This window comes from Camelina sativa, chromosome 3 (assembly GCF_000633955.1).
Source record: "Camelina sativa cultivar DH55 chromosome 3, Cs, whole genome shotgun sequence".
NCBI lineage: Eukaryota > Viridiplantae > Streptophyta > Magnoliopsida > Brassicales > Brassicaceae > Camelina > Camelina sativa.
In genome coordinates, this window is record NC_025687.1 from 7,274,487 (window position 1) to 7,296,684 (window position 22,198).

At 40.4% G+C, this 22,198-nt stretch overlaps 7 protein-coding genes and 1 long non-coding RNA gene across 10 annotated transcripts; 6 read left to right on the forward strand and 2 right to left on the reverse strand.

Annotated features, from left to right (window-relative positions):
• LOC104775003 lies at positions 27 to 1,690 on the forward strand. Its single transcript, XM_010499341.2, has 5 exons — positions 27 to 445; positions 652 to 869; positions 969 to 1,097; positions 1,173 to 1,304; positions 1,398 to 1,690. Exons 1-5 carry the CDS (start codon positions 100 to 102, stop codon positions 1,509 to 1,511), a joined length of 939 nt encoding a protein of 312 aa, XP_010497643.1. The 5' UTR covers positions 27 to 99; the 3' UTR covers positions 1,512 to 1,690.
• LOC104774967 (wall-associated receptor kinase-like 10) lies at positions 1,957 to 7,599 on the forward strand. 3 transcript variants are annotated; one of them, XM_019243483.1, is made up of 4 exons: positions 2,528 to 2,722; positions 2,832 to 2,920; positions 3,006 to 3,131; positions 6,309 to 7,599. In XM_019243483.1, the coding sequence occupies exons 1-4, from the start codon at positions 2,625 to 2,627 to the stop codon at positions 7,499 to 7,501; spliced, it is 1,506 nt and encodes a 501-aa protein (XP_019099028.1). In that variant the 5' UTR covers positions 2,528 to 2,624; the 3' UTR covers positions 7,502 to 7,599. The 3 variants fall into 3 exon arrangements, with proteins under 3 accessions (XP_019099027.1, XP_019099028.1, XP_010497621.1); XM_019243482.1 differs by having other exon boundaries at positions 1,957 to 2,920; XM_010499319.2 differs by lacking the exons at positions 2,528 to 2,722; positions 2,832 to 2,920; positions 3,006 to 3,131 and adding exons at positions 5,000 to 5,993; positions 6,075 to 6,203.
• On the reverse strand, positions 7,992 to 8,944 carry LOC104775052. Its single transcript, XR_765669.1, has 2 exons — positions 8,866 to 8,944; positions 7,992 to 8,554 (listed from the first exon to the last, which is right to left on the reverse strand). It is a non-coding gene; the product is annotated as an uncharacterized LOC104775052 (long non-coding RNA).
• Positions 8,911 to 11,970, forward strand: LOC104775038 (wall-associated receptor kinase-like 1). Its single transcript, XM_010499354.2, has 4 exons — positions 8,911 to 8,980; positions 9,315 to 10,325; positions 10,407 to 10,535; positions 10,620 to 11,970. Exons 2-4 carry the CDS (start codon positions 9,389 to 9,391, stop codon positions 11,747 to 11,749), a joined length of 2,196 nt encoding a protein of 731 aa, XP_010497656.1. The 5' UTR covers positions 8,911 to 8,980; positions 9,315 to 9,388; the 3' UTR covers positions 11,750 to 11,970.
• LOC104775073 (wall-associated receptor kinase-like 3) lies at positions 12,241 to 15,073 on the forward strand. Its single transcript, XM_010499369.2, has 3 exons — positions 12,241 to 13,471; positions 13,557 to 13,673; positions 13,749 to 15,073. The coding sequence occupies exons 1-3, from the start codon at positions 12,535 to 12,537 to the stop codon at positions 14,876 to 14,878; spliced, it is 2,184 nt and encodes a 727-aa protein (XP_010497671.1). The 5' UTR covers positions 12,241 to 12,534; the 3' UTR covers positions 14,879 to 15,073.
• LOC104775060 (wall-associated receptor kinase-like 4) lies at positions 15,173 to 18,213 on the forward strand. Its single transcript, XM_010499362.1, has 3 exons — positions 15,173 to 16,560; positions 16,633 to 16,755; positions 16,842 to 18,213. The coding sequence occupies exons 1-3, from the start codon at positions 15,618 to 15,620 to the stop codon at positions 18,056 to 18,058; spliced, it is 2,283 nt and encodes a 760-aa protein (XP_010497664.1). The 5' UTR covers positions 15,173 to 15,617; the 3' UTR covers positions 18,059 to 18,213.
• On the forward strand, positions 18,629 to 21,317 carry LOC104775094 (wall-associated receptor kinase-like 5). Its single transcript, XM_019243485.1, is given in 5 exon segments — positions 18,629 to 19,269; positions 19,272 to 19,385; positions 19,388 to 19,636; positions 19,737 to 19,859; positions 19,944 to 21,317. Coding segments are annotated over 5 exon segments (2,181 nt in total). The 5' UTR covers positions 18,629 to 18,695; the 3' UTR covers positions 21,065 to 21,317.
• Positions 21,535 to 21,948, reverse strand: LOC104775109. Its single transcript, XM_010499384.2, has one exon. It carries the CDS (start codon positions 21,929 to 21,931, stop codon positions 21,653 to 21,655), a length of 279 nt encoding a protein of 92 aa, XP_010497686.1. The 5' UTR covers positions 21,932 to 21,948; the 3' UTR covers positions 21,535 to 21,652.

A 22,198-nucleotide genomic window follows, 5' to 3' on the forward strand; every position in this document is an offset into this window, starting at 1 on the left:
CGTCTTATCTTCGTGAGTCATCCAAAAGCGATAAGATAGAGCCTCAAACCATCGTCATCATGAGAGGCCACATCGTCGTCGAAGCCCATTATTGTCACAATGGCTAAAGCCAGCAGTACTCTGTTTACTGTTTCCTGCTCCGCTTCAGCTCGTTTCTCTATCCTCCGACGCTCTGAGTCTCTCAAACCCTCAGTTCCGAGTGCGAGATTCGCCGTCCCAATGGCTATGGCTGCCTCTGTTGCAACCGCTATAAAGCTGGCTCCAGCCGTGATTGTGGGTGGCGGAAGAGTCGGAAGAGCGTTGGAGGAAATGGGTAATGGCGAGGATTTGTTGGTGAAGAGAGGAGAAGCAGTTCCGGTTGATTTTGAAGGACCCATTTTGGTTTGTACTAGGAATGATGATCTCGATGCTGTTCTTGAAGCTACTCCCCAGTCTAGATGGAAAGGTAGAAACTTTCGTACGCACTAATTATCTTTTGCTGTACCAAATTGTTAGATGTTTTAGGGGTTCGATTGTGGCAGAGCCCAGTTCTACATTATCATCAGATTTGGAACGATCAAATGATCACATTGTCAAATTTGATTGGATGTGTAACTAATATGATAAGTTTATGACTTGGTATACTAAAAATGTTGTGTGTAAATTAATCAGATTTGGTATTTTTCCAAAATGGAATGATGGAGCCGTGGTTTGAGAGCAAAGGTTTGGGTGATACAGACCAAGTGTTGGCCTATTTTGCTGTGTCAAAGCTCGGCGAGCCTCCAGTGGATGGGAAGACTGACACTAATCCAGAAGGTTTAACTGCTGCTTATGGGAAATGGGCTTCAGAGGTAGCTGCAAGATTGGAATCTGGTGGCCTCTCTTGCAAGGTTATACAAGAAGCAAATCATTTGTTCTATATTCATAAAGCAGAATCTGTATTAGTAAACTAAATGTGTTCTTCTTTTTGTTGGTGTTTCTGAGGTTAGGTACTTGACAAGGAAGCATTTCAGAAGCAAATGTTGGAGAAACTCATTTGGATTTGTGCATTTATGCTTGTTGGAGCTCGTCATCCAGGTGCAAGTGTTGGCATGGTGGAGAAAGAACATAGAGATGAAGTACAGAAATTCCATTCCTCAGTTTCGTTTTAGCATTCAAAATCGCTGTTTAGTTCTAATTATTTATACGTTCAGGTGTCGAGACTCATCCAAGAACTTGCAGCAGCTGCTGCTGCAGAGAAAGGACTGACCTTTGAAGAGAATATGGTGGAGAGACTATGTGCTTACTCGCGAGCTGTTTCTCATTTCCCGACTGCTGTTAAAGAGGTACATATGTAATATGTATGTTCATCATGATCTCTCTTGTTAACTGCTTGTACACCAGTATCTTGTGTTTCATCTAGTTTTCTGATATTGCAGTTTAAATGGAGGAATGGTTGGTTTTATTCGCTCTCAGAGAAGGCGGTTGCAGAAGGGAAACCGGATCCCTGTCCCCTCCATACTGAATGGCTGAAAGAGCTTAAAGTGATATAGAGTGTCAGTCCCTGTAAACTGTGAGTGTCTGTATTAACAAAGTAGTATCTTTATATCTTTTAAGTAGATGATTTGAAACTAGTGTGAACTGTGTACACGCATGAGAAGTGAAAATAAATGGATTTGCCTGATAATGATAATCAGTTCACCCTTTGTAAAGAGTCCAGACTTTAAGTATCTTTGCAAACTGTTCATTTTCAATTAATCAATTTTTTTCCTGCTTCTTGTCTCATCAATTAGGGAAGACTATACTACTCAAGAATAAACAAACTAAGACAGAGACCTGTATAGACTTTTTGGAATTATACAAATTAAGAAACAGGATAGTCCACGCATATCTTGTTTGAAGTTTCAACCGTTACAGGCAAGGTGGTCCAAATAGGCAACCGTGAAGGTTTCTTCGGTTAGTTACTTACTATATAACACATGATTTTAGATTAGCTTTAGAACATAACTCAGTATTCTAAAAAGAAAGAAAAAACAGAGCATAATGAATAGAAAGAGCTTTTCCATATCTAACCTGCTCTCTCTTCTGGTTCTGCTGGTCTGTTTGATTACAGCAACGGCTCAAGATCTCACAATCTTGAGTTCTTGTCAAAGCCATTGCGGGGGAATAGCAATTCCTTATCCCTTTGGCATAGGTAAAGATTGCTATCTCAACAACAACGAGTGGTATGAAGTTATCTGTAATCAAACCTCAGGAAAACCTGTGCCGATTCTTAATAGTATCAACAGAGAACTGGTGGATATCTCTCTCCCGGACGAGTTGTCAAATTCCTTTGGGTTAATCCGAATCAAGAATCCGGTAACTTCATTAGGTTGTTCTAATATAGAAGAACTCAGCTTGGCTTTGAATGTGACTGGAAGGCCATTCTTCCTCACCGGCCGTAATACTCTAGTAGCAGTTGGTTGTAACAACAAGGTCTTGATGACGGATGTTAAGTCACATATTGGAGGATGTGAGTCTACCTGTGACGTGGGGTCTGGCCAGAGAGGACAGAACATTAGCTGCGACGGCTACAGATGTTGCCAAGCGAAGATACCCTCTGACCGTCTGCAACAGATTGGCATCAAGATAGAGAGCCTTGGTGGTAACACAACGGAATCAGCTGGATGCAGAGTTGCTTTCTTGATAGACGAGGCATATTCTCCTTCAAATATAACCGAACCAGAGTTGTTCTACGACAAGGGATATGCAACGGTGGAGTTAGGTTGGTTCATATATAGGTTACGCAATATGTCCGTTGATACTGGTTGCTACTCCATTATCGAGGGTGCAAGTGGTTGGGCTTACAGTAACTATCAAAGTTGCATTTGTAGATATGGTAAGTATTTAGAGCGAAGCTATAGAAGCTGCATGTGTAACGGTGGTTACAGAGGCAACCCATATCTCTCGAGTGGATGTATAGGTAAAATAATATTATCTTGTATCACTTAATTTGCATTAGTTTCTGCAAGCTCCATGAATCATTGATGCAATTTTCGTCTATGTAGATATTGATGAGTGTGAAGAAGCCAAAGCTGAAGGACGCAACCCTTGTGGGAAAGGGTATGACTGTGAGAATATCCAGGGAAACTTAAGTTGTCGCAAAAAAAGCAAAACACTAGCCATCATTCTTGGTAAGCTACCGGCTAATGCAATATGTCATCATTTATAGAAAACCCAAGAAAAAGGATTTGGCGTTTAATGTGTTTCTTTTGAGATGTGTAGGTATTAGTCTAGGCATTGGCTTGTTGGTTATAGCCATTGGAGCATGGTGCTTGTATAAGTTTATCAGAAAGCAAAGGGAGATGAAGCGGAAGAAGTTCCTTGAGCTTAATGGGGGACTATTGTTGCAAGAAAACTTTATGTCGAACGAAGGCAACGTTAAAAAGACAAGAGTGTCCAGCTCTAAAGAATTGGAGAAAGCCACAGAAAACTGCGGTGGCAAACCTGGCGACGAGGTGTCTGAACTTGAGTGGGGAAAAAACGGCCAAATATGAGAGAAGTCTCAACAGAATCGGAGAGGATTCGGTATCGGGTATTCACAAGTCCAACTTCATAACGAGGAACATGATGACGCCATGGGAGGTCCATGGAATGTTCTTACTGATTCTTCATCCAACATCACCACCACATCTTCATATCGTAAGAACGTTGTGACCGTCGGAGACCACTACTGTTCGAACCGTAACATTCAATTTTTTGGTGTGATTCAATTTGTTTTTGTTATGTTGTTTTATCCGATTTGGAGAATTTTATACTGAATAACAACATTTTTTGTTTTTTGGTTCGGTTTGTGGCAAACGTTGTGATATATAACATAGTGGAGTTCAGCTATGTTGAAACACAAACATTTATCAACAAATATTTGTGGCAACGTCTTATTGCTTTGGTCTTCAATCGTATTGTTAGTACTCTACTTCATTGCTTACCATTAATGTTCTCTGAAAACTGGTGATTTTGCTTCTAAATTTAGAGTTGACGTCCCACTAGTTGTGTTGGAATCCAAGATTTATGTGGGAATGCAAGAACGTAATAGGACTATACTATATTAGCAAGAACCACAAACATTTATCAACGAAAGTAATCGCTCTCTTGACTAGAACGTCTATGAGATTAGACTATGACTAATTATTGTTGCACCTGATTCATTAGGACCCGCCAATCGTATTAACCAATTACCAATGGAGTTTCGGGAAACGTGGATTATTTTGACTAAAAACATAAATTAGAAAGTGACCTCGAACTCAAGACCACAAAGGTTAAGAGCTTTGCGCTCTAGACGGGCTTTATGCTTAGTTTGACTGTTGCTAGTTAGTTGATCTATAAATAACGCTAATACTAATAGCTGCCAGATCAAATTTTAAAACAAAATGTGTTCTTTATTTTTGGTGTTTCTGAGGTTAGGTACCGTACTTGACAAGGAAGCTTTTCAGAAGTAAATGTTGGAGAAACTCATTTGGATTTGTGCATTTATGCTTGTTGGAGCTTGTCATCCAGGTGCAAGTGTTGGCATGGTGGAGAAAGAACATAGAGATGAAGTAGAGTGTCAGTCCGTATAAACTGTGAGTGTCTGTATTAACAAAGTAGTATTTTTATATCTTTTTGAGTAGATGATTTGAAAACTAGCGTGAACGCATGAGAAGTGAAATTAAGATGGAGTTACCTGATAACTACAATCAGTTCTACCCTTTGTAAAAAGTCTAGACTTTACTTATCCGCGCAAACTGTTCATTTTCAATTAATCAACTTTTTTGTGCTTCTTGTCCCATCAATTAGGGAAGACTAGACTTTTCAATTATAAAAAGATTAAGACAGAGACTACGCAATTAATCTTGTTAGTCCACACATGTAACTTTTTGGAATTATACAAATTATGAAGCAGGATAGTCCGTCCACGCAATCTTGTTTGAAGTTTCAGCCATTTGCAGGTACGGAGGTCCAAATAGGCAACAGCCAAGAAGGTTCTTCGGTTAGTTTATTGCTACATAACACATGATTTTACATTAACATTAGCATCTTATAAAATAATTCAGTATTCTGCAAAGAAAGAAAGAAAAAACAGAGCATAATGAGCAGAAAGAGCTTTTCCATATCTAACCTGCTCTCTCTTCTGGTTCTGCTGACCCATGGTTCGAATACAGCGACGGCTCAAGATCTTACAATCCTAAGTTCTTGTCAAAGCCATTGCGGGGGAATAGCAATTCCTTATCCCTTTGGAATTGGTAAAGATTGTTATCTCAACAAAGACGAGTGGTATGAAGTTACCTGTAACGGAACCTCAGGAAACCCTGTGCCCATTCTTAAAAGTATCAACAGAGAACTGGTGAATATCTCTCTCCCGGACGAGTTCTCAGGCGATTCCTTTGGGCTAATCCGAATCAAGAATCCGGTAACTTCATTAGGTTGTTCCAATATGGAAGAACTCAACACGCCTTTGAACGTGACCGGAAGCCCATTCTTCCTCACCGGCCGTAATACTCTAGTAGCAGTTGGTTGTAACAACAAGGCCTTGATGACGGATGTCAAGCCACAGATTGGAGGATGCGAGTCTACCTGTGACGTGGGATTTGGGCAGAGAGGACAGAACACAAGCTGTGACGGCTACAGATGTTGCCAAGCAAAGATACCCTCTGACCGTCTGCAACAGATTGGCATCAAGATTGAGAGCCTTGATGGTAACACAACGAAATCAGTTGGATGCAGAGTTGCTTTCTTGACAGACGAGGCATATTCTCCTTCAAATGTAACCGAGCCAGAGTTGTTTTATGACAAGGGGTATGCAACGGTGGAGTTAGGTTGGTTCATAGATACGTTACACAATATGTCCGTTGATACTGGGGTTTGCTATCCAATTATCGAGGGTAAAAGCGGTTGGAGTTACAGTAGCTATGAAAGTTGCATTTGTAGATATGGTAAGTATTTAGAGAGAGGCTATAGAAGCTGCATGTGTAACAGTGGTTATAGAGGCAACCCATATCTCTCGAGTGGATGTTTAGGTAAATTAATATTATCCTGTATCACTTTGCATTAGTTTCTGCAAGCTCCATGAATCATTGATGCGTTTTTCCTCTATGTAGATATTGATGAGTGTGAAGAAGCCAAAGCTGAAGGGCACAACCGTTGTGGGGAAGGGTCTGACTGTAAGAATATCCCGGGAAACTTAAGTTGTACATCCAAAAAAAACAAAACACTAGCCATCATTCTTGGTAAGCTACCGATCATCAGGCTATGCAATAATACGTCGTCATTTATAGAAAACCTAAGAAAAAGGATTTGGCTTTTAATGTGTTTCCTTTGAGATGTGTATGTAGGTATTAGTCTCGGCTTTGGCTTGTTGGTTTTAGCCATTGGAGTATGGTGGTTGTATAAGTTTATCAGAAAGCAAAGGGAGATAAAACGGAAGAAGAAGTTCTTTAAGCGTAATGGAGGGCTATTGTTGCAACAACAATTGTTTTCCAACGAAGGAAACGTTGAGAGGACAAGAGTGTTCAGCTCGAAAGAATTGGAGAAAGCCACAGAAAAATTCAGTGTAAACCGTGTGCTTGGTCAGGGCGGTCAAGGAACCGTCTACAAGGGAATGCTCGTTGATGGTAGAATAGTAGCTGTTAAAAAATCCAAAGTTGTAGATGAAGACAAGCTGGAAGAGTTCATTAATGAGGTTGTTATTCTTTCACAGATCAACCATAGAAACATCGTGAAGCTTTTGGGATGCTGCCTTGAAACAGACGTTCCTATTTTGGTGTACGAGTTCATTCCCAATGGAAACCTTTTCGAGCATCTCCATCACGATGATGAGTCTGATGATTACACAATGGCCACTTGGGAAATGCGTCTACGTATTGCTGTAGATATTGCGGGAGCCCTTTCCTACCTCCACTCAGCGGCATCATTTCCAATTTATCACAGAGACATCAAATCCACAAACATAATGTTGGACGAGAAATATCGTGCCAAAGTGTCTGACTTTGGAACTTCAAGATCGGTAACCATAGACCATACCCATCTCACAACTGTAGTTGCAGGTACAGTAGGTTATGTAGATCCGGAGTATTTTCAATCAAGCCAATTTACAGACAAGAGCGATGTTTATAGCTTCGGAGTTGTGCTTGTGGAGCTCATCACAGGGGAGAAACCGATTTCTTTTCTGAGGTCTGACGAAAACAGAACTTTGGCAACTTATTTCATTCTTGCAATGAAAAATTCCAAGCTTTCCAGCATTATTGATGCTCGAATCAAAGATAACTGCAACATGGAACAAGTCACTGCGGTGGCAAACCTCGCGAGGAGGTGTCTTAACTTGAATGGGAAGAAACGTCCCAATATGAGAGAAGTCTCAACGGAATTGGAGAGGATTCGAAATTCACAAGTCCAACTTCATAACGAGGAAGATGACGACGCCATGGAGATCATCAACTTAGGAGATCCTTGGAACATTCTTACTGATTCTTCATCCAACATCACCACCACATCGTCGAAACATTTTGTGAGCTTGAGAGACCACTAGTATTCGAACCGTATCATTTAACATTTTGGTGTGATTCGATTTATCTAGTTATGTTGATTTATCCGGTTTGGAGAATGATATATTGAGCAATAACATTTTATTTTTTTCCAATCTCTGGTTTCCAATCCCACTAGACATTAGTTTTCATTAGAATCCAATACTTAGGTGAGAAATGAATCCACGAACGTAACCGGACTTTATTATTTTAGCAAGGACCACAACCATTTATCAACGAAAGTAATCGCTTTTGACTAGAACGTTTATGAGATTGGACTAGAACTAGAATAGTAGTCTCATCCATTGCATTTGTACTTTGTAGTTCTAGTTGTTGCACCTGGTTCATTAGGACACACCAATCATCTTTACGCGGATTATTGTGGTTCATAAATTTTAAAAAAATTCGCCCACCGTGGGGCTCGAACCCACGACCACAAGGTTAAGCTAGACGGGCTTTGTGCTTAGCTTGACTGTTACTTGATATTCTCTGCTGTCAAGTCAAACTTCAAAACATAAGCAAATATAATTGAGAGATGAAAGGATCCACACGGAGTTGACTTCCGACGATAATAATAGGGTTTCTTTGAACGCGTCACTGGACTTTTGTCACACACACAAGATAAAAGAATATCTACCAGACTATTTAAAAGAAATTGTAGAAGTATGAAGAAGACAAATACTTGCAACGTCATATGTTTTGTAGTCTCTGTTCTAACTCTGCAGCTCGTCAATGGCTCACCCGCAGGCCGCAGCAACGTCTCCACCTTCAAATGGTAATTCGTCAACTACTTGTAACAGAGCCTGTGGAGGAACCTCAATTCCGTTCCCATTTGGCATTGGGAAAGATTGTTATCTCAATGGTTGGTACGAGGTTGTGTGCAACACAAATATCTCTTCCGGGTTGTCCGACACAACTGTCCTGTTCCTCTCACGGATCAACAGGGAACTGGTGAAAATTTCTCTCTTCCAGGTGGTAAGAACAGGATGGGAGTCTAGATCTTTGGATTAAGAAGTTGAGTCATAAGGGCATAGGAACACTTAGTTCTCCTGCATATTCTGTAGCAAGCAAATATTTTAAATCAAAGATACGTGCCGTAATGAAACTCTTGTGTACCCCATAACAAGAGAACAATCGCCATAATGAGACTGTTATGAGAACAATTAACAAAATAGCTTACCACTAAATAATGTAGGATTCAGCTAACACCTTTTATTAAGTCACTTCATCTAGAGCTCTTAAAATTTCTATCTATGAAATTTCTCCAGAACTAGTTGGCATAATTAAAGCCAATCCAAGATTACCCCCATACTAACGCATACCAAAACCAAAATAAATCTGGTTCCTACAAAGGATTCAATAAACATACCTGAGATAAGTGACTTCACATACAGTAGGAATGGGCCAATTCTGCCTCGGATTCAGACCTTGTTTGCATCAGCTTGAAGATGTACCTAGATTTACAGCCTCACAATTTTAGCCAAGTAGGTCTTCATGGTCAATATATTTTTCAACATTCTTCAGTTGTCTTTCTCTCTTCAACTTGCTTTTCTGATATTTCGGTCAAACACATAAGTACAGTACTCTGTTCTCAAAACAGAGCCTTTGTGGGTGAAATTGCTCTTCTTGTGTTTTTTTTTGTTTTCCAAATTCTGGAGTTACATATGGTCTTCAAAAATTGAATTTTATAATCCAATGTTCTCATTCATTAATTTAAACAGAATCCCTCAAGCGTAGAGTTGAATTTTGTAATAGTATTTTAATGTTTTGCAACTTGCTTCACGCTTCTATCTAAACTTCTATTGACCTTTTCAACAGATCAGAGAAAGTACTTAAAAATGTTTTTTCTAAAAAGAGAAGACTGATCAGATCAACTTAAAGAAAACAGAAGTATGAAGACAAAGACTTACAACTTCCAATTTACAGTAGTAGCATATGTCCTTACTCTTCTCATCAATGGCTCATCAGCAGCAACACCTCCAAATAGTAATTCTTCAACTCCTTGTAACAGAACATGTGGAGGAATCTCGATTCCATTCCCTTTTGGGATCGGTAAGGATTGTTATCTCAATAGCTGGTACGAGGTTGTCTGCAACAGCACCATCTCCGGATCCCGCACAACTGTTCCCTTCCTCACTAGGATTAACAGAGAAGTTGTGAACATCTCTCTTCCAGAGATATATGACCAACATGGAGTAGTTTACATCAAAACTCATGTGACTTCGTTGGGTTGTTCTAGTAATAATATTAGTCAAGGATCCCAAAAGTCGCTCACGGGTTTGAATGTTACAGGAAAAGGTAGCCCATATTTCCTCACTGACGAGAACCGCCTCGTGGCGGTTGGTTGCGGTACAAAGGCTTTGATGACGGATATTGAATCAGAGATCTTGGGTTGTGAATCCAGCTGCGAAAAGAGCAAGAGTGGTGAACAAGTAACAAACTCGATATGTAACGGTTACAGATGCTGCCAAGCAAGGATACCGGTGGGGCGTCCTCAGGTTATAAGCGTCAATATAGAAAACTCTGGGGGAGGAGAAGGAAGTTGCAAGGTTGCGTTCTTGACGAACAAAAGGTATTCGCCGTTGAATGTAACAGAGGCAGAACAGTTTCATAGCGATGGATACGAGGTGGTAGAGTTAGGATGGTACTTTGTCACTTCGGACTCTCGCTTTAGGAGCCCCTTGGGTTGCGCAAATTTGACCAGCGATGGTGATTACTTCCCAGAAAGTTGCAGTTGCGAGTATGATTACTTATCTGGGACGAGTTATAGGAATTGCTATTGCAACTCTGGCTACGCAGGGAACCCATACCTTCGAGGTGGCTGCATAGGTAAGTAAGTGAACTGTTTTCTTCTTTTGTTAGCTCAAAAAGGGATTATATCATCAATAATTATGATTCAAAATTGTGTAGAAACTGATTTATGCGAAGGGCAGCATAGATGTGGTGAAGGGACTTATTGTGTTAACATGCCTGGATCGGCATACACGTGCAAGCCTAAACCCAATACAAACAAGCCTGCCAAATTCACCATGATTCAAGGTGAGTGGCATCTTTTAACTAATAAACTATAAGCTAAGAGTAGAGGATAATGTACCTTATCTTTTTTTACATTGGCTGGTGCAGGCATTGCTATAGGTTTATCTGGATTATTGTTTTTTGCTGGGATATTCTGGTTGTTTAAGTACATTAAGAAGAGGAGAAGGATCACCCAAAGCAAGAAGTTCTTCAAACGAAATGGAGGCTTGCTGCTAAATGAACAAATAACCACTACAAAGGATGGAAATGTAGAGATGTCAAAGGTATTCAGTTCAAAAGAGTTGAAAAAAGCCACTGATAACTTTAGTGTGAACAGAGTGCTTGGGCAAGGTGGTCAAGGCACTGTGTACAAGGGAATGCTAGTAGACGGGAGGATTGTTGCGGTTAAAAGATCAAAACTTGTGGACGAAGACAAATTGGAAGAGTTTATCAATGAGGTCGTTCTTCTCTCACAAATGAATCACCGCTACATAGTGAAACTATTAGGATGTTGCTTGGAGACGGAAGTTCCAATCTTAGTGTACGAATATATTCCTAATGGAGACTTGTACAAACGGCTTCATGATGAGTCTGATGATTACACGATGACTTGGGAAGTACGGCTTCGCATAGCCATAGAGACGGCAGGAGCTCTTACATACATGCACTCAGCTGCATCTTTCCCAATATTCCACAGAGATATCAAGACTACCAATATACTACTGGATGAGAAATACAGAGCAAAGGTTTCAGATTTCGGAACTTCAAGATCCATAACTATTGATCAAACTCACTTGACAACCTTAGTTGCCGGAACTTTTGGTTACATGGATCCAGAGTACTTCATGTCGAGCCAATACACTCACAAAAGCGATGTTTATAGTTTTGGGGTTGTGTTGGTGGAGCTCATAACTGGAGAAAAACCAATGTCACGTGTCCGTTCTGAAGAAGGCAGAGGTTTGGCAACTGATTTCCTCGACGCAATGAAAGAGAACAGAGCTGTTGACATCATTGATATTAGGATCAAAGACGAAAGCAATCTGGCGCAAGTAATGGCGGTAGCAAAAATCGCCCGAAAATGTCTTAACCGGAAAGGGAAGAAGCGGCCAAACATGAGTGAGGTTTCAATAGAGCTAGAGAGGATTCGTACATCACCCGAAGGTTTACATGTCCACACCGAAAACGAAGACGGAGAGGAGGATGAAGTCAAGGAAATCAACAGAGAAGATGATTTTTAAACCGCGTGAATATAAGACTTTGCTGGAACGTATATGATATATGTCATATGTGTACATCTATAAAAGTTTACATGCACTGTTAAAATGAAATGTGGATTGGTGGTGGCAAGACTTGATTTGCATGTATATTGATGACTGAATTATGGATGTTTTTATTTGCATGTATATCCCTGAATTCTGTTTTTGTTAAGTATGAATGAATTTAATTTATTTATAGGGAATTATTGTTGAGTTACAAGAGCATCTGAAGTGGTTTGAAATATCTGTCATTTAATTGACTCCGATCTCCTACTTATACAAAGGATTTGTTTAGCGTGCTTATGAATTATGAATATGAAATCAAACTAGATCATTTAATCTAACTCACTTTCACTTCTCATAAAAGCAGAGCACTCTGTTTTCACTTCTCACATTAGCAGAGCACTCTGTTCCCACTTCACAAAAAGAGCCTTTCAGTGGTTACGATGCTCTTCTTGTTGTTTTTTTCTCCCTCCTAATTCTGTAGTTTGACTTAGTATCTGGAATAGCGTAAACAACACCAGGGTCTACGTTCTCTACTGTTCATTCATCAGTATAAAATTATTTTGTTTTCCTAATTCTCGAGTTTGCTTAGCTGGAGTAGAGGCGTAGAGCTATTTTTTAATAGTATTTTAATGATATGTAACATTCTTCACGCTTCTTCATAAACTTCTTTGGACTTTTTCATCATCAGATCATGCAAGTACTTACTTTTCTTTTCTTCAAAATGAGCAGATTGATCAGATCAAGAAAAAGAAAACAGAATAATGAAGACAAAGACTTACTGCTTCCTATGTATTGTAGTGTCATTCCTTCCTCTGCTCATGAATGGCTCATTAGCAGCAACACCTTCAACTAGTAATTCGTCAACTCCTTGTAACAGAACCTGTGGAGGAATCTCGATCCCGTTCCCGTTCGGAATCGGCGGGAAGGATTGCTACCTCAACAACTGGTACGAGGTTGTATGTAACACCACCACTCCCGGGTCTTCTGGAACAACTGTTCCATTCCTGTCTAGAATGAACAGGGAAGTGGTGAACATCTCTCTTTCAGATGGTTATGAACCACACGGACTGGTTCACATCAAAGGTCCTGTGACTTCGTTGGGTTGTTCTAGTCAAGGACCTCAAAAGTCGCTCTCGGGTTTGAATGTCACAGGCAAGGGCAGCCCATATTTCCTCACCGACGAGAACCGCCTTGTGGCTGTTGGTTGTGGTACAAAGGCGTTGATGACGGATATTGAATCAGAGATCTTGGGTTGTGAGTCGAGTTGTGAAGACAGCAAGAATAGTAAAGAAGTTACAAACTCGATTTGTAACGGTTACAGATGCTGCCAAGCAAGGATACCAACTGACCGTCTCCAAGCGATAGGTGTTAAGATAGAGAGCAGTAACGGTACAGGAGGAGAAGGATGCAAAGTTGCTTTTTTTACGAAAACGAGGTATTTTCCGTCAAATGTTACGGAGCCAGAAAAATTCCATGCCGATGGCTATGCGGTGGTAGAGCTAGGGTGGTACTTTGATACTTCAGATTCTCGCTTTAGGAACCCCTTGGGTTGCAAAAATCTGACTCGTTCTAATGGATCTTACACCTCGTTGGACAGCTGCCTTTGCGGATACGGATACTTTTCAGGGATCAATTATAGGAACTGTCATTGCAACACTGGCTACACAGGAAACGCATACATACGAGGCGGATGCATAGGTAACTTGCTTGTATTTTCTTTTATTATTTTTCTTCTAATAATCGTCACCATCAATCAGAAAATATTTATGATTCAAATATGTAGACATTGATGAATGCAAAGGACCCAATAACTGTGGAGAAGACACTTGTGAGAACATTGTTGGTACGTACGGGTGCAAGCCAAAGACAACCAAGCCAGCCAAACCCGCTGTTTTTCAAGGTTAGTCAAAATAATACCGTGTCTTCTATAGAACAGAGAAATTAGTGTACCTTATTTTTTCCTTTGTTGCTTCAGGGGTCCTTATAGGTTTGTTGGGACTTCTGTTTTTGGTTGTTGGTATTTTCGGGTTGTTCAAACTCATTAGAAAGCGAAGGAGGATCATCCGTAGCATGAATTTCTTCAAACGTAATGGAGGATTGTTGTTGAAACAACAGCTGACAACAACGGACGGTAGTGTTGAAATGTCAAAAATATTCAGCTCAAGAGAGTTGGAGAAAGCCACTGATAACTTCAGCATTAATAGGGTGCTTGGCCAAGGCGGTCAAGGCACTGTGTACAAGGGAATGCTGATAGATGGGAGGATTGTTGCGGTTAAAAGATCAAAACTAGTGGACGAGGACAAATTGGAAGAGTTTATCAATGAGGTCGTTCTTCTCTCACAAATGAATCACCGCAACATAGTCAAACTTTTGGGATGTTGCTTGGAGACAGAAGTTCCAATCTTAGTGTACGAATATATACCCAATGGAGACTTGTACAAACGGCTTCATGATGAATCTGATGATTACACGATGACTTGGGAAGTGCGGCTTCGCATAGCCATAGAGACGGCAGGCGCTCTTACATACATGCACTCAGCTACATCGTTTCCAATATTCCACAGAGATATCAAGACTACCAATATACTATTGGATGAGAAATACAGAGCAAAGGTGTCTGATTTCGGAACTTCAAGATCCATAACTATTGATCAAACGCACTTGACAACATTAGTTGCGGGAACATTCGGGTACATGGATCCAGAGTACTTTATGTCGAGCCAATACACTCACAAAAGCGATGTTTACAGTTTCGGGGTTGTGTTGGTGGAGCTCATAACGGGAGAAAAACCAATGTCACGTGTCCGGTCTGAAGAAGGCAGAGGTTTGGCAACTGATTTCCTCGAAGCAATGAAAGAGAACAGAGTTGTTGACATAATTGATATTCGGATCAAAGACGAAGGCAAGCAGGCGCAAGTAATGGCGGTAGCAGAACTCGCCCGAAAATGTCTTAACCGGAAAGGGAAGAAGCGGCCAAACATGAGAGAGGTTTCAATGGAGCTAGAAAGGATTGGTACATCACCTGAAGGTTTAGATGTCCACACCGAAATCGAAGACGAAGAGGAGGAGGAACTCATGGAAATCAACCAAAAAGATGATTTTTAAACCGCGTGTATATTAAGACTCTGCTGGAAACTTGTGTTCAATGCGTTTGCTTGTAGGAATTATAAAGCGTGTTTTTTTTTTTTTTTAACAAACAAGCGTGTTAATAATAAGTGTAAGAAGCTGTAAAACCACTATATATGTTCTCTTCAAAATTTAGGGTTTGCAAATAAGAAGATGACATGGGAGATTATAGATTATTCTTTAATCAGAACGTTAAACTAGCAAAGATCAGTATCAAGATTTGTCGGAAGTTTCGTTGGTCTCTTCAGATGACAACAACGGGGGAAGAGTAGTCGACGATTAGTGGGGGAGGAGTTATTCTTTGTGACTTGTCACATCCAATTCTTTATTTCTTACAAAAAAGTAAGACCAAAACTTGTCCACGTCAGCTATGAGGGGTCAAATTACTTGGATGTTGGACTTGTCATCGTCGCCATTCAGCTGCTAACTTTGTTTAAACAGACTTCTTCTGTCAAGTGTCGTTATTTTATTTGTCATATATCAAGAGAGTCAACGTCATCTCCATTATATTTGATTATATTTGAGTGGTCATGAGATAATTGACATTTTTGTGCTTTTAGAGTAACTTGGTCAACATTGTTTTGCATCTTTTTTCACGCATGATCCATCTTATCACATCTGATCTGACATTTTCGTCAAGCTATACCAGTCTTGATTTTTGTTTTCTTCCTTCGTTACACCACACGACATTTATAAGACTCAAAAGTTGAGAGAGAACATGAACAAGAAAAACATCACTATGAAGACAGAGACTCACAAACTCCTCTGTATTCTACTAGTTATCTCTGTTCTACTATCTCTGTTCATCAATGGCGTCTCATCCGCAAGAAAACCTCCAGATCTTTGTAACAGAGTCTGCGGAGACTTGTCAATTCCTTTCCCGTTCGGTATTGGTGCGAAAGATTGCTATCTTAACCCGTGGTACGAGGTTGCCTGCAAAAACTCTGTTCCGTTTCTCTCAAGAATCAATAGAGAATTGGTGAAAATCTCTTTTCCACACCATTTGGGAGATGGAGTAGTTCACATCAAAGGTCCCGTAACTTCGTCCGGTTGCTCATCTGGACCATCTCAGCATCCGCCTTTAAACATTGCCGGCCAAGGCAGCCCCTTTTTTTTCACTGACAAGAACCTCCTCATGGTTGTTGGTTGCAACGTCAAGGCCGTTATGACGAATGTCAAATCTCAGATCATCGGTTGCGAGTCAAGTTGTGACAAGAAAAACAGTAGCAGCAGCCAAAGAACAAGAAACGATATATGCAATGGTTATAAATGTTGTCAGACGAGGATACCAGAAGGGGAGATGCAAGTAATTGGAGTCAATTTAGAGATCCCTGAAGATCGCAACACAACAGAAGAAGGATGCAAAGTTGCTTTTTTGACGAGCAACAAGTATTCTAGTTTCAATGTTACAGAGCCAGAAAAGTTTCATGGTGACGGATACGCGGTGGTCGAGCTTGGATGGTACTTTGATACTTCGGATCCCCGTGTTTTAAACCCCATAGGTTGTACAAATGTGTCAGATCCATCACAAGGTGGCGGGTACGGTGTCGAGTCGAGTTGCGTGTGCTGGTATGGCTATTTCTCTGGATTCAGCTATAGGAGTTGCTTTTGTAACTCGATGGGTTACACAGGGAATCCATTCCTTCCAGGTGGATGTGTAGGTAAGAGATACGTTTATCTTTCTGCAACCATAGACCAAGTCATCTATTGTTAATTATGAATCGGATTTGTAGATATTGATGAGTGTAAACTCGAAGAAGGACGCAAAAGGTGTAAAGACCAAACTTGTGTGAATAGGCCCGGTTGGTTTGAGTGTGAGCCAAAGAAACCAGAACAGCTCAAACCAGTGATTCAAGGTAAAAGTCAATTTGTGTTTATCCTGAGCGTTGTGTTGAACATATTATCGTTCTGTTCTGTACATGCTGTTCTTTTGTTGGTGCAGGTGTTCTTATAGGTTCAGCACTATTGATTTTTGCCTTCGGAATTTTCGGGTTGTACAAGTTCATTAAGCAGCGACGGAGGATAATTCGGAAGAGAGAGTTCTTCAGACGTAATGGAGGTATGTTGTTAAAACAACAGTTAGCTAGAAAAGAAGGCAATGTAGAGATGTCAAAGATATTTAGCTCCAATGAGTTGGAGAAAGCTACTGATAACTTTAACAAGAATAGGGTTCTTGGGCAAGGAGGTCAAGGTACTGTTTACAAAGGTATGCTCGTTGATGGTAGAATCGTTGCAGTGAAAAGGTCGAAAGCCATGGATGAAGACAAGGTAGAAGAGTTTATCAATGAAGTTGTTGTTCTAGCACAAATCAATCACAGAAACATTGTTAAACTCTTGGGATGTTGTCTTGAGACAGAAGTTCCAGTCCTCGTTTACGAGTTTGTTCCAAACGGAGACTTATGCAAGCGTCTTCGAGATGAATCTGATGATTACACAATGACATGGGAAGTGCGCCTTCACGTTGCAATAGAGATCGCAGGAGCACTTTCGTACCTACACTCAGCTGCCTCATTTCCAATATACCATAGAGATATCAAGACTACCAATATACTACTAGATGAGAAATATCAGGCTAAGGTGTCGGATTTTGGAACTTCAAGATCAGTAACCTTAGATCAAACTCACTTGACAACTCAAGTTGCAGGTACTTTTGGGTACGTGGATCCGGAGTACTTTCAATCAAGCAAGTTTACGGATAAAAGTGATGTGTACAGTTTTGGAGTTGTCCTCGTGGAGCTCATTACCGGGGAAAAGCCGTCCTCCCGTGTCCAGTCTGAACAAAACAGGGGTTTTGCAGCTCAATTTGTGGCAGCCGTGAAAGAGGACAGAGTTCTTGACCTAGTAGATGATCGGATCAAAGATGAATGCAACCTGGACCAAGTGATGGCAGTGGCAAAACTCGCTAAGAGATGTTTAAACCGAAAAGGAAAGAAAAGGCCTAACATGAGAGAAGTTTCGCTTGAGCTGGAGAGGGTTCGTTCATCACCTTATGATTCAGAGATTCGTAATGAAGACGATGATGATGAGGAGGATCAAGCCATGGAACTTAACTTTGACGACACTTGGGATGTTGGTATGACGACTGCTCCAGCCTCTATGTTTAATAATGGATCCTCCACATCTGATGTTGAGCCTCTGGTTCCTCCACGAACGTGGTGATGGTCAACTCGAAACAATGCATGTGTACCACTGCATTTGATGAAAAACATTGTTATCTTTCAAGTTTCAATTATGAATTCTAGCTTTTCACCATGTAACAATACGCACAATTTGCATCATGAAACCAAGAAATAAAGAATGTTTTAGTCTGTAAATATATTTATATGTGTTTCCATCAGTTTCTCATAGGAGATACCTTGGAACCTTCTTTCTTACGCTATGACCTTAGTTGCCGAGATTAAAAGATAGAAACCGAAGATGACCACGTCATCTATCCGTTAACCATGTCATCGCCACTACATGGATTACATTTGATTTGACTGGTCTATTCGTTGACTTTTAAGTTAACGTAATTTTTGGTCAACTTTGTTTTGTATCCCTGATTCATTGAACGAACATGCCAGCATTGTGACGATGGTCAAATGAGTATAGTATGGTTGGTCTATTTTCATATGGCCATTAAAACAAGATTGGATTTTTATAATCCCTTAGGCATATTGACATTGACCAAGTTTTTTATAGGGATGCTTTGTAACTTGCTTCTCTTGACCTTTAACATCAGACCTGGCGGGTCCTTATAACTTCTTTTTTCATAGAAAAGCTGATTGAGATTGATCATAAATAAAAAGAAAGAAATATGAAGACACAAAATTACCGGTTTTTATGTATTGTAGTGTATGTCTTAACTTTGTTCATGAATGGCTCATCAGCAGCAACACCTACACCTCCAAACAGTAATAATGCTTCGGCTTCTTGTAATAGAAGCTGTGGAGGAATCTCGATTCCGTTCCCATTCGGTATCGGCGGGAAGGATTGTTATCTCAACAGCTGGTACGAGGTCATCTGCAACAGTGCAACCACTTCTGAGTCTAACACAACTACTGTTCCGTTCCTCTCTATGATCAACCGGGAAGTGGTGAGCATCTCTCTTCCAGATTATGAACCACACGGTGTGGTTCACATCAAAGGTCCTGTGACTTCGTTGGGTTGTTCAAGTAATACTAGCCAAGGATCCCAAAAGTCGCTACCAGATTTGAACTTCACAGGCAGGGGAAGCCCATATTTTCTAACAGACGAGAATCGCCTTTTCGCGGTTCGTTGCAGTACAAAGGCGTTGGTGACGGATACTGAATCAGAGATCTTGGGTTGTGAATCGAGCTGTGAAGACAGCAAGAGTAGTCAACAAGTATCAACCTCAACATGTGACGGTTACAATGTTGCCAGGCGAGGATACCGGTGGAGCGTCCGCAAGTGCTAGGTGTCAATATAGAGGCCACAGTAGGAGAAGGGTGCAAGGTTGATTTCTTGTCCAGCAAGAGGTATTCGCATCAAATGTTACCGAACCAGAACAGTTCCATGCTGGTGCCTACGCGGTGGTAGAGTTAGGTTGGTACTTCGATACTTCGGATCCACGCTTTAGAAGCCCCTTCGGTTGCATAAATTTAACATATCACAGATCTTACTCATCCAGTGATAGTTGTCTTTGTGAGTATGGTTACTTTTCCGAGATGAGTTATAGAAACTGCTATTGCTCCCTTGGCTTCACAGGAAACCCATACCTTCGAGGGGGTTGCATAGGTAAGTGTTTGTTTCTTTTTTTTTCTTTTTTTTTTTGTGGCCTTGACTATTATTCAGAATAAATCAGATCATAAATACTGATAAAGTTTTATATATGCAGACAATGATGATTGCAAAGGACCCAATGTCTGTGAAGAAGGCACTTGTGTTTCCGTTCCAGGAGGCTACAGATGCGAGCTCGATCCCGAGATAATCAAGCCGGCCAGATCCCTCGTGCTACAAGGTGAGTCCAATGGCACCTTGCATCGACCATACTACAAGGCAGAGGATGAAGTAGTATAGTTTATGTTTTTCTTCGTTGTTGCAGGGGTTCTTATAGGTCTGTTGGGACTACTGTTTTTATTTGTTGGGATACTCGGGTTGGTCATACTTATAAGAAAGCGAAGGAGGGTCATCAGTAGCAGGAAGTTCTTCAGACGTAATGGAGGCTTGTTGTTAAAACAACAACTAACTACTACAAATGACGGTAATGTAGAGATGTCGAGGATATTTAGCTCAGAAGAGTTGAAGAAAGCCACCAATAACTTTAGCGTGAAGAGGGTGCTTGGGAAAGGCAGCCAAGGAACTGTGTATAAAGGCATGCTGGTTGATGGAAAGATCATTGCGGTTAAAAGATCCAAAGTTGTTGATGAAGATAAGCTGGAAAAGTTCATCAATGAGATCATCCTTCTTTCACAGATTAACCATAGGAATATTGTGAAGCTCTTGGGATTTTGCCTGGAAACAGAGGTTCCAATCTTGGTTTATGAATACGTTCCCAACGGAGATATGTTCAAGCGCCTTCATGATGAATCCGAGGATTATGCGATGACTTGGGAAGTGCGTCTTCGCATAGCCATAGAGATCGCAGGAGCTCTTTCATACATGCACTCAGCTGCAACCTTTCCAATATACCACAGAGATATCAAGACTACCAATATCCTACTGGATGAAAAATACGGAGCTAAGGTTTCTGATTTCGGAACTTCAAGATCAGTAACCATTGATCAAACTCATCTGACAACACTGGTTGCAGGAACGTTTGGGTACATGGATCCAGAGTACTTCCTATCAAGCCAATATACTGACAAGAGTGATGTTTACAGTTTCGGGGTTGTCCTGGTAGAGCTCATAACCGGAGAAAAACCGTTGTCCCAAATCCGTGCTGAGGAAGGAAGGGGGTTGGCAACTCATTTCCTCGAGGCCATGAAAGAAAACAGAGTGATTGACATCATTGATATTCGGATCAAAGATGAAAGCAACCTTAACCAACTGATGGCAGTGGCAAAACTTGCTCGAAAGTGTCTTAGCCGGAAAGGAAGTAAAAGACCAAACATGAGAGAGGCTTCAAGTGAGCTGGAGAGGATCCGTTCATCACCTGGAGATTTAGAAGCCCATTTTGAAAACGATGATGAAGAGGATCAACCCGTGGAGATCAACAGAGGATGACTCTGAAGGTGTGTGCAAGACTGTTCCAACCCTTATGTTCAGTGAATCCCTAAAGTTTAGACGAACATGGTGACAAGAAAAGCAATAAGATCACAATGGGCAATAAGTCATCAAAAAATTTATCCACAAAGTATATTTGAATTATATGTACTTTGAAAATGAATTTAATCACTGAAAAGAACCCAAACTTACTTGTCTAGTAGCAGCAATTACTAAGTTGTCAACGATATGTCAGAAAATGTTTTGACTTCTAGCATTGTGGCTTCAGTCTCAATAGTCTAAACCTGTTTGAGTTACAAATCATATCCCACTGCAATCAATATCATTATTCCGCTGGTAAGTATTCCCAAAGACACATAAATGCATGTGTTACAATAAGTATCTAAAAAGGTTTGATCGACTCAAAATGGTTTATCTTTCAATTATGAATATCTGTTTTTTTTTGTTTTTTTTGTTTCAACATGTAATAATAATACACACAAATAGCAATATTAGAATCAAGAAAAGAAAAAAGATACAAGAATGTTATTTATTACAAGAATAATAAATGGGTTGGTATCAGCTATCACCAATAAATAAACAAACACTCTAGAAGAATTTAAGTTTGCCTTTGGAGATAGCTTGAACATGTTGCAATTGACAGATTGCCTTGTCTTTACCGGTCAAGCCATAGCAGGAAGAGTGCCTAGCGCCTAAAGTGACGGCAAAGTAGAGATAAATAGTGCAGAGGAATGCCAAAAGAGCCAATGCAGTCAAGAGATATCGATGCCTCTGAACAACGGTGGAGCAGCTACCCAAATCTTCCCACTGCATCTTTAGACACTGTTGTCTCCTTAATGGTGAAGATACAAGCCCATCAAGAACCATGGCTTTTAATCAATCAACCTGAAACATTTGACACACCATTAAGTTTACACAAATAACAAAACAGGGTACGAAGAATCAGATTGAATGTAAATGTTGGGATTTATGTTTCCATCAAATAAACCATTTCTACCAGCTACCAAAGATATATATATATATATATAAGAATCTGGAGATCATTTTAATTGTCAATGAGAAGCAGCAATTTCGAATCGAGGTTAGTCTTTTATTTATGATTGGCATTACAATTACAGGACGTGCTTTTTTGGA

Bases quoted from the DNA above. Each gene is read 5' to 3' on its own strand.
- LOC104775060 (XM_010499362.1), top strand. From the start codon at position 15,618: ATGAACAAGAAAAACATCACTATGAAGACAGAGACTCACAAACTCCTC. The intron at 16,561-16,632 runs GTAAGAGATACG...TCGGATTTGTAG, and splicing joins CCTTCCAGGTGGATGTGTAG to ATATTGATGAGTGTAAACTC. The intron at 16,756-16,841 runs GTAAAAGTCAAT...TTGTTGGTGCAG, and splicing joins GCTCAAACCAGTGATTCAAG to GTGTTCTTATAGGTTCAGCA.
- LOC104774967 (XM_010499319.2), top strand. From the start codon at position 5,066: ATGAGCAGAAAGAGCTTTTCCATATCTAACCTGCTCTCTCTTCTGGTT. The intron at 5,994-6,074 runs GTAAATTAATAT...TCCTCTATGTAG, and splicing joins TCTCTCGAGTGGATGTTTAG to ATATTGATGAGTGTGAAGAA. The intron at 6,204-6,308 runs GTAAGCTACCGA...ATGTGTATGTAG, and splicing joins AACACTAGCCATCATTCTTG to GTATTAGTCTCGGCTTTGGC.
- LOC104775038 (XM_010499354.2), top strand. From the start codon at position 9,389: ATGAAGACAAAGACTTACAACTTCCAATTTACAGTAGTAGCATATGTC. The intron at 10,326-10,406 runs GTAAGTAAGTGA...AAAATTGTGTAG, and splicing joins CCTTCGAGGTGGCTGCATAG to AAACTGATTTATGCGAAGGG. The intron at 10,536-10,619 runs GTGAGTGGCATC...TGGCTGGTGCAG, and splicing joins CAAATTCACCATGATTCAAG to GCATTGCTATAGGTTTATCT.
- LOC104775073 (XM_010499369.2), top strand. From the start codon at position 12,535: ATGAAGACAAAGACTTACTGCTTCCTATGTATTGTAGTGTCATTCCTT. The intron at 13,472-13,556 runs GTAACTTGCTTG...TCAAATATGTAG, and splicing joins CATACGAGGCGGATGCATAG to ACATTGATGAATGCAAAGGA. The intron at 13,674-13,748 runs GTTAGTCAAAAT...TTGTTGCTTCAG, and splicing joins CAAACCCGCTGTTTTTCAAG to GGGTCCTTATAGGTTTGTTG.
- LOC104775109 (XM_010499384.2), bottom strand. From the start codon at position 21,931: ATGGTTCTTGATGGGCTTGTATCTTCACCATTAAGGAGACAACAGTGT.
- LOC104775003 (XM_010499341.2), top strand. From the start codon at position 100: ATGGCTAAAGCCAGCAGTACTCTGTTTACTGTTTCCTGCTCCGCTTCA. The intron at 870-968 runs GTTATACAAGAA...TTCTGAGGTTAG, and splicing joins CTGGTGGCCTCTCTTGCAAG to GTACTTGACAAGGAAGCATT. The intron at 1,098-1,172 runs GTACAGAAATTC...TTATACGTTCAG, and splicing joins AGAAAGAACATAGAGATGAA to GTGTCGAGACTCATCCAAGA.